This window comes from Argopecten irradians, chromosome 6, assembly GCF_041381155.1.
Source record: "Argopecten irradians isolate NY chromosome 6, Ai_NY, whole genome shotgun sequence".
NCBI classification, from domain to species: Eukaryota; Metazoa; Mollusca; class Bivalvia; order Pectinida; family Pectinidae; genus Argopecten; species Argopecten irradians.
Genome location: NC_091139.1, coordinates 4750016 through 4764256, shown reverse-complemented (window position 1 = coordinate 4764256; position 14241 = coordinate 4750016). Strand labels below are relative to the sequence as shown.

General features: G+C 35.5%; 1 protein-coding gene across 1 annotated transcript; it reads left to right on the top strand.

The window, feature by feature from the left end:
- The first annotated feature begins 1211 nt into the window (after positions 1 to 1211).
- LOC138324763 (DNA damage-binding protein 2-like) lies at positions 1212 to 6750 on the top strand. Its single transcript, XM_069269891.1, is given in 10 exon segments — positions 1212 to 1373; positions 1375 to 1635; positions 2110 to 2301; positions 2686 to 2834; positions 3276 to 3375; positions 3937 to 4114; positions 4501 to 4643; positions 4853 to 5017; positions 5437 to 5482; positions 6310 to 6750. Coding segments are annotated over 10 exon segments (1590 nt in total). The 5' UTR covers positions 1212 to 1238; the 3' UTR covers positions 6531 to 6750.
- Positions 6751 to 14241: the final 7491 nt, after the last annotated feature.

Genomic DNA, 14241 nt, shown 5'->3' with positions numbered 1-14241 from the left:
TTTACTAGGCTTTTGCATTAGTTAGTATTCGGAACACCTCGTCTATAGTTATATCGGAAGGCTTCATTTCCCATGATTCCCTGCATAAACCGCGAAAGTTTCATAACATTTACATGTGGCCATGTAAACATTGAATACGCTAAGTAGGGAGTAAGTCGGAAGTAAAATGTAAGTATACGTTTAACTATGTGATCGTTTTAGAACAATATGTTCAACTGGCCTAAACCCACGTGCTCATATTCGCTGATTCAAATGCTATCTCTTAGCAGCTGATGTAGTCTGTAGTCCCTAAACCCAACCAGTTCGAATAACAAGTTTGTAGCGACCTGTAAAACCTAGATAGATGATCATCTTCGTCTAAATTAACAATGTTTATCAATTCTGAAGAAGAGCCCATATAAATTAACAAATATGTGGACATATTATCTAAATCATAAGGGCCCAAGCAGATGAGAACAGATCGTAGTATAACATGTATAAACTCGATAAAACATTGTTGTACCAAACGTTAGGCTAAGACATGATCCAGAATGCCGATATCTTTTTCGTAACAAAGATAAACGGTAGTGTAATATGTAGCTATACAATACGGCAAGTCTATAGTCAACAGATGCAGAACATGGTAGACAAGTTGTGATTTAGCACACTAGTTAGTTAATATAGACCCAATAAAAGACCAAATTAATATACCGTATCCGACTCAATAAGCTGCCCCCATTCAATTTCACATGACGTTCAAATTAAATCAGACTGAAAAAATTGAAAACTGTGTTGGTTCCTTAATGAATTGCAATTTGCACATTGAGTTTAGGTCTTACTTATTTACAATAATTATAATGGAAGGCTAGTCAAAATTTTGTTTCTATTAATGCACCCTCCTCATATTTGCTCTCAAATTTTTTACAGTGCCCCGCTGTTGTGCTTACCTGGTATCGAGTATGGTAGAAAACAAATGTAAGTCTCCATATATTAAAGGCTTAAAAATACTCGGATATATGGGCCCGTGTAGTACAAGTAATAGATAAAATATATTTCAAAGTTTTGTTAAATTTAATGACCTTGACCTAAGTTCAATCATAGTGGTCAAATATATCAAAAACTAATTTTGCTCCCATACTGTATACTTCTCCTATGTTGTACATATATATACATGTATTATACACTGTAGCACTATAGTCAGGTGACCATTAAGACCTCTTGTATAAGAAATTCTTTTGTTTTCCCAGAACAAGATCAGAATGGCTACAAAAAGGCGACTTCGATCTGCGAAAGGACAAGCTATTGACAGAAATGAAAATATTGTGGATATGAAGCCAGAGACATATGCAAAACGTCTTTCAAAGCGAATGAAGAAATCACAAACCCAAAGTAGTTTTTGATGACCAACCAAAGAATGTCCTGCAGGAAACTAAAATGGAGTCAAATCCGACAGAAAAACCTGATGAACGAAGTTCGGGAAAAATAAACAGTCATCTGTGTGAAAAGGGAAATAACTCATGCTTTGATTTTAAACCTAGGCAACATGCTCTAAAACTTGGTACCGTGTATACACCAGTAGAATACAGAAGCAAGAATATTGTACATTGTCTCCAGCAGTATGCTTGGGGAAACCATTGTAGTCGAACTTTAACACAGGTTTGTATTTTGGAAACAATCATATAGCTTACTGGTTATTTTGTAGGACAAACAGTGAATGATTCACTTTTGCAGCTGGACATTAAAAAGTCACTAAAATTGTATCCATAAGATAATACCTTATGTAGCTATAATATTGCAAAATAGATTTATGAAAATTTTATTGTTTAAATAATTACAAACATAAAACATTTTATCTGCAAAAAATAATTGATTTTTTATAGCAAAAATATTCAGAAAAGTTACTCAGGTTCACATATTCTTTGCTTTTAATTTAGTCACTTGCAAACTGTGTATTAATTTGCAGATATTTCATGATACAATGTTTTTTGTACTGTCATCGTACATTGAAACATAGTTAGCCTCAAACTGATACTATTCTCTGACTGCTTAGTGCTAGCCATTGAACTCTTCAGACAATTAACTAAAGAAGAAATTGAATTATGTTATTCATGTAGCCTTTTCTTTTTCCAGAGTTTGTCTAGGCCAGTGGTCAGTCAGATTTCGGACATGCAGCTTTGTCGGACAGCTAGCCCATTTGACCGTCGGGTCACTGCTATTGTGTGGCACCCTGTCAATCCACATGTGGTAGCCATTGGATCTAAGGGAGGGGACATCATGTTGTGGGACACACAGCACTTCAACAATGAGAAATTTATTCAAGGGGTATTTATTCAAACAAAACATCACATGTGCCCATTTAACATTTCTATTATTATCTGTGAATGTACAGTTTGTGGTATTTCAGTAAATTTCATCCCAGATATTTTGTGCCAAAATACAATAATGAGGTTGCATGTTCTGTTGAATTTTCGTACATTTATAAAAATTCTTGAGGTATCCTAAATTTACCATTTTGGTAGCCTTTTCAAAATATATTTCCAAATTAATTGCTTTTTGGGCAACTAAAGGTAATAGTTATATAGTTGAAAAAATTATCATTCATATTCATTTCCAGCAAAGTTGATGAAGATAAGTATGATTTTGTCGTTGCTAAAGGTAAACAACATGTAATAACCTGTTGTCTTTTATATCATCTGTTTTTAAAAGATTGGGCCTGGAGGAATTATCAACGCGTTGAAGTTTTGGCCCTACAACAGTAATATGGTGTTGTCTGCAGCAGTAGACGGGCGGGTCACATTACATGACTTTGAAGGTCGACAGTCAAGGGTACTGGCTGATACACTCAATTGTCACGAGTAAGTTTATCTGAAACTTCTGGTGATAGAGAATAATTTGGTGTGTTGTCATACTCTGGACTCTCATAAGTACATGTATAAGTTTATATTAAACATCTAGAAACTGAGTCCTTATCTTTGTCTGGTGTAAAAGGACACTTTCATCTTAGCATGGCTGCTGGTTTCCAATTACAAGGGGGAAAACCAGAGGGAATATTTCAGCTACAGATGTGTTCCGGTGTTATGTATTGACACAAAATATTCATTTTCCTGACACTGTGTTACGTGGCATATGATAAATTATTAAAAATGGGGCTCTGAAAACTATAATCAACCTCAGCCTCTGGTCTCCAGTCTGTTTGTATGGTCCTTGCTCAATAAATGGTATTGATTAAAACTTGATATTGTTTGATTTGTAAGATATTGATACAGTTGGTAAAGAAACATTTCATTGTTTTTCAGTTTCTGGTACTGCAGTGTGGATGTCCATAAAGATAAGAAGATGGTTGTTGCTGGCGACAACATAGGCAATGTTCAAATGTTGTCAGACCAAGGGGAAAAGGTATTAAAACCCTAAGTCTGTCAGGTATTTAGGAGGTGATATTGTACATTTAAGGTAAAGATGGGCAGATAGACTAAACTTTATAAAGCACTTCTCAATAAATTGAAATGCTAGAGACCTGATATTGGGCTTGCTGGGATGAAGGGCTACCATGTTTGTTCAAATACCAGTAAATAATCTTGACTTTCATTCAAGATCACAGGGGTTAAAATATGAAGAGAACCCAAGTCAGTAATTTAGAAATAAAGAGATCAAATATTAGGCCTCTTGCATCAAGCCTGCTGTGATGAAACGATACATAGTCTGTTCAAATGAATGACCTTGACTTTTATAAAGGTCATGAGAGTCAAATGAACTTAAATCTTTAAATAACTACTAGTGGCATGAACACACTTTCCAGTTATCATATAGTTCACATAAAAAATAAGAAAGGAAAAAGTGAATGTGGGAGGAAGGGGCTTACTTTTGCAGGTGTTGAACATTTATTTACACATGTTTCTGTTCGTAAATAATCTAGGGTAAAGCATGGGAAATATGAATCATTTCTCTTCTTTCTTACAGGTGTTTGATTTCCGTCTACACAAGAACAAAGTGACAAACATAGAGTTGTCTCCCCGTGAGGACTGGCTCCTGTGTACCTCCTCCACAGACCAGACCGTGATGTTCTGGGATATCCGTATGATGCGGGACAGGAAAAGCGTCCTCCAACTCCTTAAACATGATCGGCCCGTTAATTCTGGTAGGTAGGATTGATTCATCCCCTGAATATTGATGGACATTATCAGTAAGTCCCTTGAATTTGATTTCAGATGAGAATACAGATCACAAAATTATCAGATCTTCAGTTCATGTAAACTTGTTGTTTTTCCGTGAAAAAAATGCATCATTGTGAAGAAACAAGTCACTTTGTAGTAGCTGGTAGCTTTTTCTGTACATTGCCTATAATTATAGATGGTCAATTAAATGTCTTCTAGAAAAAAACTTCAAGTTCTGAGCTAACATACAAAAGTGATTCAAAGTATATATTTTTGATTTAGGTCTGAAACTTGAATTTAAATCATTGTGAATAGATTGATGCACCTTTACTAAATGCACAAGTTTTTCACCTGGTATATCTATTTCTAGCATACTTCAGTAGAACTGATGGCTGTCGTCTGCTCACTACTGACCAACAAAACCAAGTTCGTGTGTACCAAGCCCCAGACTGGAGACTTGAAAGGACAATCCTGCATCCACATCGCTTCTTCAGACATTTGACCCCTATAAAGGTAGGATGTCTGTTTAACATTATAAAATCTGTAGAGTTGGACTTTGTGTTAAACATTATTAATTCATTAGAGAATTTAGTAGAGTTTGTTTATGTGTTAAACATATTAAATTCAGTAGATTTGGGCCTTGTGTTCAACATAATAAATTCAGTAGAGTTGGACTTTGAATGAAAATTTGAATAAGAAAACAAAAACATTAACTCCTGCAGGCAACATGGCATCCACTCCAAGATCTGGCCGTGATTGGACGATATCCCGACCCTAATTTCCCTGGATACCACGATGGAGAGCTAAGGACAATTGATGTTGTTGATGCTGACACTGGAAATACTGTGTGTAGCCTGCATGATCCTAGTGCTCCAGGAATAATCAGTGTAAGTATTTATCCCTATGAGGAAGCTTTTGTGTTGTGAAATCTTCCAGATTTTAGACTGTAGTTTCTGTTCCCGAGATGAAAAATTTGTGTTCCTTTATTGTGGTGGCAAATTGCTATTTGAATCTAGGAGGCAAGTGTTTCAGATGTCCCGTCATATTACCACAAACCCTCCACCTCTTGTTTTCAAGTTGGGGCAGTTGCCAGGTACTGACAACTGATCAGTGATTTTCTACTCTAGTTACTCTGGCTTTCTTCTACCAACAGATACGGTATATTCTTAAATTACCCTGATTATCATTGGACCTTAAACCAATAAAACAATGTATTTGAATTTATGTTTGTACCAGAAAATAACCATTTCGGCCTCAGTAACTTCTTTAGTTGTTCACATTTTATTTAAGTTGATTTCAATTGTAGGTAAATAAATTCAGCAATGATGGAAATTACCTGGCTTCTGGAATGGGTAAGTTTAGTTCACATAGTGTTGGAATGTCTTAATGCATTTTAAAGTGTACAGGATCTAATTGCTTATTGTTTCTGTACTGTCTCGTGTACCAGATGTAATTAGGGTCCCTTCCTCATCTGCAGCCTTCCCATAATCTGTCTTCATATATCTTCTTCTTTGGTTTATCACCCTCCGTCAGTAGTGACCATGTGAGGTGAGGTGATCGGCTCAGTGGCGTGGGGGAGGGGGTTATATACAGTGCATTTTTTTTCTCTCTTTTTCAATACAGGTATTGATAATATGCCTCTACTCATCTTGACAAATTCCATTATCTTGTTGTGATGATCTGATTACTGGTAATCAACTTTGTTTTTAAGTTGCGACTCAAGTTATTATAAGATTATCTATCTGGAAACTTATCAACTATTTATTAAGAATTAAAATCCAGTATTGTGTTTAAAATAATCTCCAGACTCTTTGTGTATCATGTCCCTTAAAGTAGTAAAACTGGTAAAAAAAAATATTGTAAATTCAGACATTGGTACTGGTGAAGAAAAAAGTAAAGAAGTGATTACTACGTATACAAAAATGCACTTAGATATTCTTCATTCATATCCAATCACTCTCACATGCATATCCTCGCTCCACTTCAAAAAATAAGTAAGAGTGAAATTGACAATAATATTGATTCATTGAATATAAACTCTGGGATAGTTAAAAAAAAAAAAAAAAATGTTATAAAATATGCTCCCATTAAAGTTTTAATGAATCAATAAATCCAAGGATCGTGCTACTTTTACCTGTGGGATTACCTGGTAACACTACAGGTGTAAATTGATCAACAGGTGTGAACATATTGCTGTGGACTAAGAAAGAGGAATTGGTCAAGACACAGGAAGGTTTGATGACGTCACTGAAAGGCTTAGGACATCAGGGACCAAATAGGAACAATTCGTCACGGCAACCAAGGACCAAAAGTGACGAGAAAAAAATGAAGAAATTACAAGGGACACAAACACAGACAAAAACGACAAAGTCAAAAGTGAAAGAGAAAAAGTTAAGATGAGATGTGAGAGAACTTTCAGATTGTAAGAAATTTCAAGATTTTAAGAACTGTGGAACATTATTCATGAAAGCAGAAGAATTAACCAGATATTTTAAACACTGCTTAAAAGCTTCAACTTGGAATCCGAAAGAAAATGATATGATGTACTGATTGTATTTGTTGTTGATTTTTGCATGTTTTAAACAAAGATTTTCTCAGGTAGATTAAATTACTTTTCTATAGTTTTTGAAGTTGTCATTTCTTATTTGTTTAGCTTATCTGCCCAAAGGGTACCTGTCCAGCAACATCTTTTTCCTTTACCAAATTCTCAGATTGTAAGATGCCCAGATATCTTACATTGCTGAATGACCTTGACCTTTACTCAAGGTTATAATAGGTCAGATCGACTTCTTGTCATTCACATTTGGTCCACAGACCTGATATTCGCTAGATAGCATACAGTCTGGATGGAGGGTTTCTGTTTGTTCACAAGGTGACATTGACCTTTATTTTAGGTCACAGGGGCCAAAGATACTAAAATTGTTAATCAACTCTTTGTCCTTAACTAGAAGGCATAGAAACCCAATATTGGGTATGTAACATTCTAAGTTGAAGGACTACCAGTATTTTTCAAATGAATGACCTTGAGTTTCATTCCAAGTCACAGAAATTTAACAGGCTTATAAAATATAACTTTTGAACAACTTCTTGCCAATATCTAGTAGGCCTAGACACCTGATATAAGTATGCTGATCATGAGATGAATGGCTACCAATAAGTGAAATGAATGTTCAATATCTCTAGGATGAGATAGGCTAAAATCTTTTGTTTTAATTTTATCAATAACTATTTGTATAAAACACTGATATTGGACCTATCAGACCAAGGACTACCAATTTTATCTCATTGACCTTTATGAAGGTCACGGGTACTAAATATAACAAAATTGGATTTCTAAAAATGGTCGTGAGACTCGACATTCGACCTGTGACATGCTTCGACGTAGGACTTTCAAGTTCTTTGAAATGAGTGACCTTGACCTCCATATTAGGTCACTTAGATCAAGTTTACTTCATTTTATTGGGAGCTTTTTGCTTAATTTTCTTTGCTGTTTAGGAAAATATTATTTCTATTCAAAAATATGTTGTTTAACACTTAGATTTATTTATATAATCAGTGAAACGCACATCTACATCAAAATAGAACTCCCGCTTAGTGACGCTGGGGATGTTGCCATGTTGTTTTTGCCTTCTTGAACCCACTGGCCCAGCAGCAACTGTATAGCATTGCCTACCTTTGAATGTTCTGAAAAGCCACGCGTCGGTGCAAATGTGGAATTCGGCATCAAGTGAAGTTAAATGTATTTACAGATATTCCCGTCTTATAGCCCTATCGACACCACACCACGTCAATCAGAACGCACGTTTCTCCTTCATCAACGATCCGTAATACCGTAGCGATAAAGCTAAGAAAACATCTACGATACATAACATTAGCGCGAGCTACTACAATTCTCTGTGCCATAAATCTTCAAAATGCCAGTTGTCTATAATTCATTGAATTGTCTTGTGTCCAAATAACACATGCGTTTAGAGTGCGTCTCTAATATTTTTTTGTTTCTTTACCACTGTTGAGCACTAGAAGCTGTTTAATAGGATATTTTGAAAGTAGTTTATACCCGGAAGTTGCAGTTTATATCGGTGCATGCTAGTGCACGATTTCTTCGGACTTGTTCTTATTGATGGTAATAAGTGTATCTTAAGTGGATACTTTAGTATGGATTATCGTGAGACGCCAACATACTGATTATGGAGCACATTAAAATTGTAGTTTTTGTTTCCCTTTTAATCTACGCAAAATGCTATAAATACATACAAGGCAAAAAAAATGCCTGTTTAGGGTTACATTGGCAAAGAAATAGGGTCGGTAGGTCAGGGATTTTTTTAAGTGCATTCCACTCTAAAGTAATTGCCGGAACCGGAGTCTTGAGATCGAAATCCCGACTTTTTTTTCTTTACTTTTTTTCGTAGAAATGTCGGGGAAAAAATTAGGGTTGGGCGGGTAATCCTAAACAGACATATTTTTTTTTTGGCCGAAACACTATTATATGTTGGAAATATGCATAATGTATTCCTCTAATGGATCATGGATATTGTGTGATTTACTTAGGTACCAGTTACACAATATTTGATCGGATATTCTGATTTTGATAATATATATATGTATACATTACTTTATGTAGTAAAAGTTACCCCTGGAGTATCGAGGATAAGGCGACATAGACCTAAGGGAATCAAATTTTGCTGAACTAAGCTTATCAAATGATGTCATCGGAATTCACCAATTAATAGTTGCATGGGCGAAATTCAAAGGTAGTAATAGATTGTCTATAACAATATTAGCCATTTTGGCTCCAATTTCTAAAGCTCTAAGCTAAGGTTGCCCAATGTCAGCATATCATTTCCGTCAGAAACACCTGTTGTATTGAATTTTGTAATAACAATGTCATTAGTGTTGTTATTAAATATTCCCCACTCAAAGTAAATTATGAACTAAATCTTTACACGATTACAGTCTAATTTGATAATGTTTCTAGTTTGTCATCGAAATCCCACGTGACTGCTTGAACTACGTCACATCAGAGTGCGTCTGTTGATAAAAGTACACACGGAATAATGACGTCATGCATTGAAACGATAAACGAAAAATTAGATAAGAAATATAATGTACATAAATTGTCGAGGGAAAGCTGACATTAGCAGTTTGACATTCGTCCTTATCTCCGTAACTGATCATATCAACTCGTGCGGAAACAAACAATATGTACATAATGTCAAAATCATATTTCATGTATTTGTCTACATTATACAAGTCGTGTGTATTCTGATACCGTTTAAGTGTAATGCTGCTTTTTCCCATAAGTGATTATTCTGCCCATAGGTAAATATAACACGTTATCGCTGCCAGGTATCTCTGCCGGGGCAAATAGATATTGTAAATTTTGTGTCATAAGCAAGAACAAAATATCACAATGATGCCAAGCCACGTACAGCAAGTGTCCATTTTAGCCCAGTACGTCTTAGCAAAGAGAAATAATCTTTACCCTTTTAGTCAAATAGGCCTACGTCTTGGCAAAAAAGAAAGAACCTTTACCAATTTTTAGTCAAGTACGTCTTGGCAAAAAGAAAGAACCTTTACCGTTTTAGTCAAATATGCCTACGCCTTGGCAAAGAGAAAGAATCTTAACTCTTTTTAGCCCAGTAGGTCTTGGCAAAAAAGAAAGAACCTTTACCAATTTTTAGTCAAGTACGTCTTGGGAAGAAATTCAAGATATCGTCAATCCCTTGAACGTGAATGTTCAACGAAATGTCATCAGGTTGAGACACCAGAAAGAATAATGTTCTGATATACGAAGAGAAAAATAGTTCCGTTTCGTGATTAAGCAATGAGAGCAGGAGGTAAAAACTGAGTCATGTCCAAATTTTCGTATTAACACTATATGAGACTAAACTCTGGTGGAATGAAAATGAAATCATAAACAGCTACATGATAAGTATATTTAGAATAGATCGCCAGTGTATAGGTACTTAGTGTCAGACAGGACTTAAAAACCACTTCTGTCTGGTGTAGCACAACCTTCATGTCAACCACTTCCTTAATCCGTAGACTAAATCAGATTATCACACACCTGTGTTTTACACTAATCACTAACAGATGGAAACAATTGTTACTATTTATAAACATTAGACAGGTATTTTAATATTAGGTTTTAATAGAGACTAAAGAGTTTTTAATCGCTCTATATAAGTAAAGCTTTTTTATGAACAAAGCGTTGATTTGGGTGATTTCGAAATTTGGAGCGCGAACCAAACAGTTCAGTTTGATAATTCACGTCTTTAGTAGTAGCTCCATTTGCTGTAGTATATTGCCTACCCTGCCTATGGGACATGGAAAAGCTCCTGCATATTGCGTGATCGTGAAGCTTATTAGATTTTGGATTTGATTTTTTTTTCGCTTTTCTGAACGAAAACGGCTTTCTACTTCCGCATGCATGTCTCGACACCGTTTCACTTTGGCCATGAGTTGGGGTTCACACAGATTAAGAATACTCTTGGCTCCATTCCTAGTAAGACACCTGAAATGATGTTTTTGTTTCCGTGCCTTACCTTCTGGCAGCGCAGCGACTTCCTGTTATGCCCATTCTCAGTATGTACTATGTGACCGTATGGAATGTTTTGATACAACTAATAATAATAGTTATATATATAACTGGAGAAGCGGTGCAAAAATTAACCAAATGTAGAACTATTGTCCATTTTATAGTGCTATCTCGCTGAAGCATACTGCCAAAGACATCCAACAGAGCTAATCCGGCTACTCAATGGCAACAAGCAGACCAGTCGTTTCATTTCTTTCTGTATAAGTTTATATAAGCAGGTGCAGAAACTACCATCATTGGACAAAACATCTATCACACATAATGTCTAAGCCAGGTGCCAGGGTTAGAGAATATTGGGATAGACGAAACCCTAGACCTTCATCTCAGTGGCAAAAATCTCTCGACTGAAAGTAATTATCTTTCATAGACGAAAAACTATAACATACTGTCAATAATTTGTAAGTATGTTGTATGAATAAAAGTTCACGAACTACAATAATGGCTATTTGATTACACGATGCTCCTCAAATATCGCTTAAAATCCAGAAAAATGGACGACATGGAAATTAAAAAAAGAAAAACTATGCGATCTTTAAAATAAAACTTACATCCCTAGTACATTGTATCTCATATCCATGTTTTAGTTAAAAGTCTAGAATAACAAACAGCTGTTTGAATTAAAACTATCATTAGTAAGTGCATCCATTGAAAACTGAACTCCCATTATGTAGCACCACTGTTGTTTTTGTATTTTGATCGCCCATTCGACTTTAAACTTTGATAGCATTTTGCTTTCATTGCGATAACAGCTGATATTGCAAAAAAAATATAATGTCGAAATTGCTACTTTAGCAACCCCTTTAATTTTCTTATTGAAATACCTATGGAAATACTCAAAATATTTGCAATTTTATTAATCGTGATGTTTCGCCCTCAAACATTTCGATGTATGGTCGGTGGTGTAAAGAATCCATGCGACAGTTAAATGCAGCTATAAAACATTGCTTTGTTTTCAGTAGCAGAGCATGCATGTAAATTTTAAGTGATTTAAAGTAGCAAGGAAAGGATTCCGGAGGTCACAAATGACCGATAATGGACGGGATACGGAAGCTGTTGTAAGGAAGGACAAACACAAATAAAGAAGTCCAATATCATGCAACTTCGTCTAGACTGAACTTTTAGTGCCTGCACGATTTGAACAGAATTACTCTGTGTATCGTTAATCTTCACAGAATCCTGACTTAGGTGTTCACACGAAATTCTTGGTCATCCTCACCATAGAATATCAATCCTGACCTCTTGGCGAAGAAATGCTCCAAAGCATGGAACGGCATAATTTGATATTTCTTTGTCATATTAGAAGTAATTCACTCTAGAGACGAAATAAGAAGACATTATAAGGAATAATACAGTCACACACGACCCACAGGACCACGTTCAATGTTATTAGCTCTGATAAAGCCTATATCACCCCATATATTTGGTTGATGACTTTGATTGTCCTCTTACAAGTCCTGGTTACTTTGTTTAGAAGTGACCACCTACCCTGAGAAAGGAGACGAGACTCGCCGAATATCCGATTACCCCATAACAACATTTTTATAAAAATTACTGGATTATAGTATATGATCTTACGTATTCCAGCAACAATATGTTACCCAATACAGTCGGACGGAATGGTGTCATTCGGTACCACTTATTTGTGGAATGATCCAAAACACGCATCGATGCGAGACCATGGGGCGTTCTTTAGCATTCTATTTATAATACTACAGATTCCATACTTTTTCGGACGAATACTTCACCGGAAGTGTCATTTCTTTCCAAGACAAAATTTCCACATCTCAAAATCGTAGTAGTTTTAGTACGTGGATTTTGAGACGTATGCATTTTGTCATTTGGCAATTATGCATTTGTTTATTGAATTATATATCAAAATGTAGTTAAATATTTACCTTGATTGTCAAATGGTGAAATAAATAATGACATAATCAGTTAAGACTGCTTAACAAATAAAATGATTTTTACGAACAACAGACTGATATAAATCAATTATGTGTTTCCTGTGGTATAACATGCCCTGCGAAATAACATTTAAATAATTCTGCTCTTGATTAATATCCTTCGAAACTTTTACGAGAAATATAACTTTTGGAAACTTTATTGCAACTTCAAATGAAATGAAGCACACATTGAAGAGAAACTGATCAAATTATTGCAACTTACAATGTGTCCTTCAAGGACTCGTCAAACGATACATGATTAGATATGGAGAATTAAACCCAGTGTCTGTTATGTTTGGATTCTATGAAACAGGTACCGACCGCTTCTAAATGCTGGGGTTACACAATGAGAAGGTCCCTTAGTTCCAATAACGTGTTCCAGACGAGGACATCAAGTGGGATTCAGTCAGGTTTTATTACACAAATATGGATAAAGGCGAATAAAAATAATGCAAATATTGCACCAGCAGCTATCTGGATATTACATTGAGTTCTGAAGCATATTCACCATAAAGTTTGATATTCCCATCGAGACCACACATGTTGGTTCTATATAAAACCTGGAGGTCTGAAGGCAGTTTTATCTGTAGCCCTGGCTTGTGAATTACAATTGGGAAATTAGAAATTATTTACTAGGGAACAATGTTAGCGCCTGGTATCCAAGAAAGGCTAAGACGATATTGCATGGCATGACGCTCCTATATGACATAACGTGCCAATCATGTCGCATATCTCTTTGATGATGTATTTCATATCTGATACTTCATTTCCTGTCTATTGCATACGAAGCTAGAATCATATTTTATATGCTTCCGAGGAGGCCTATAAACAACGAACTGGATATAAGAATGTTTGTGATTGAGTAAGATATTGTCATCTCAAAAGGGGGAATTGTGATACCAATCTACCACATAATAACCAAAGACTTACAGCTAGACAAATAACGTCATAAAAAGGACAAAAAATATCTCAAATGGAGTAAAAATATATATTACATTGGGACTGTATAAATGTATTATTGGATCCTTTCACATATATTCCGCTGTTAGAAGACAACAGCATTTTTAAGCCTTAGTCACATTTGTCATAAGACTCTTAGGCGTAAGCGTTAAATACATTAAACAGATAATTAAGCATCAGTTTTTAGAGAAAACTTCCTCCAGAAATGTAATTCTTCAAACGCTTAATTGGACATGTTGTGCCTCTGTGGATATTGAATCTTTATTGAAGCACATTTCCTTCTATGCTTCCAGCTTAAAATGCAGGGGTAAGCACAGGTAACAATACACAGGGGTAAGCACAGGTAACAATACACAAAGAAAACGTAATTATTTCTCATTTCTTTATGTTATGCCTCCCAAATGTTTCCCATAAGCATCGACGTTTCTTCCATAGCTTAATTTATCATTTACATTGGGCCTACAAGGTAGGGTTTGTTTGTTTGTTTGATTATTAACAGCTATGGTCATGTAAGGACGGCCTCCCATGTATGCGATGTGTTGCGTGTATGTTGTGCAAGATGCGTGTTTTGGGAGACTGCGGTATATTCATTTTATGTCTTCTTGTATAG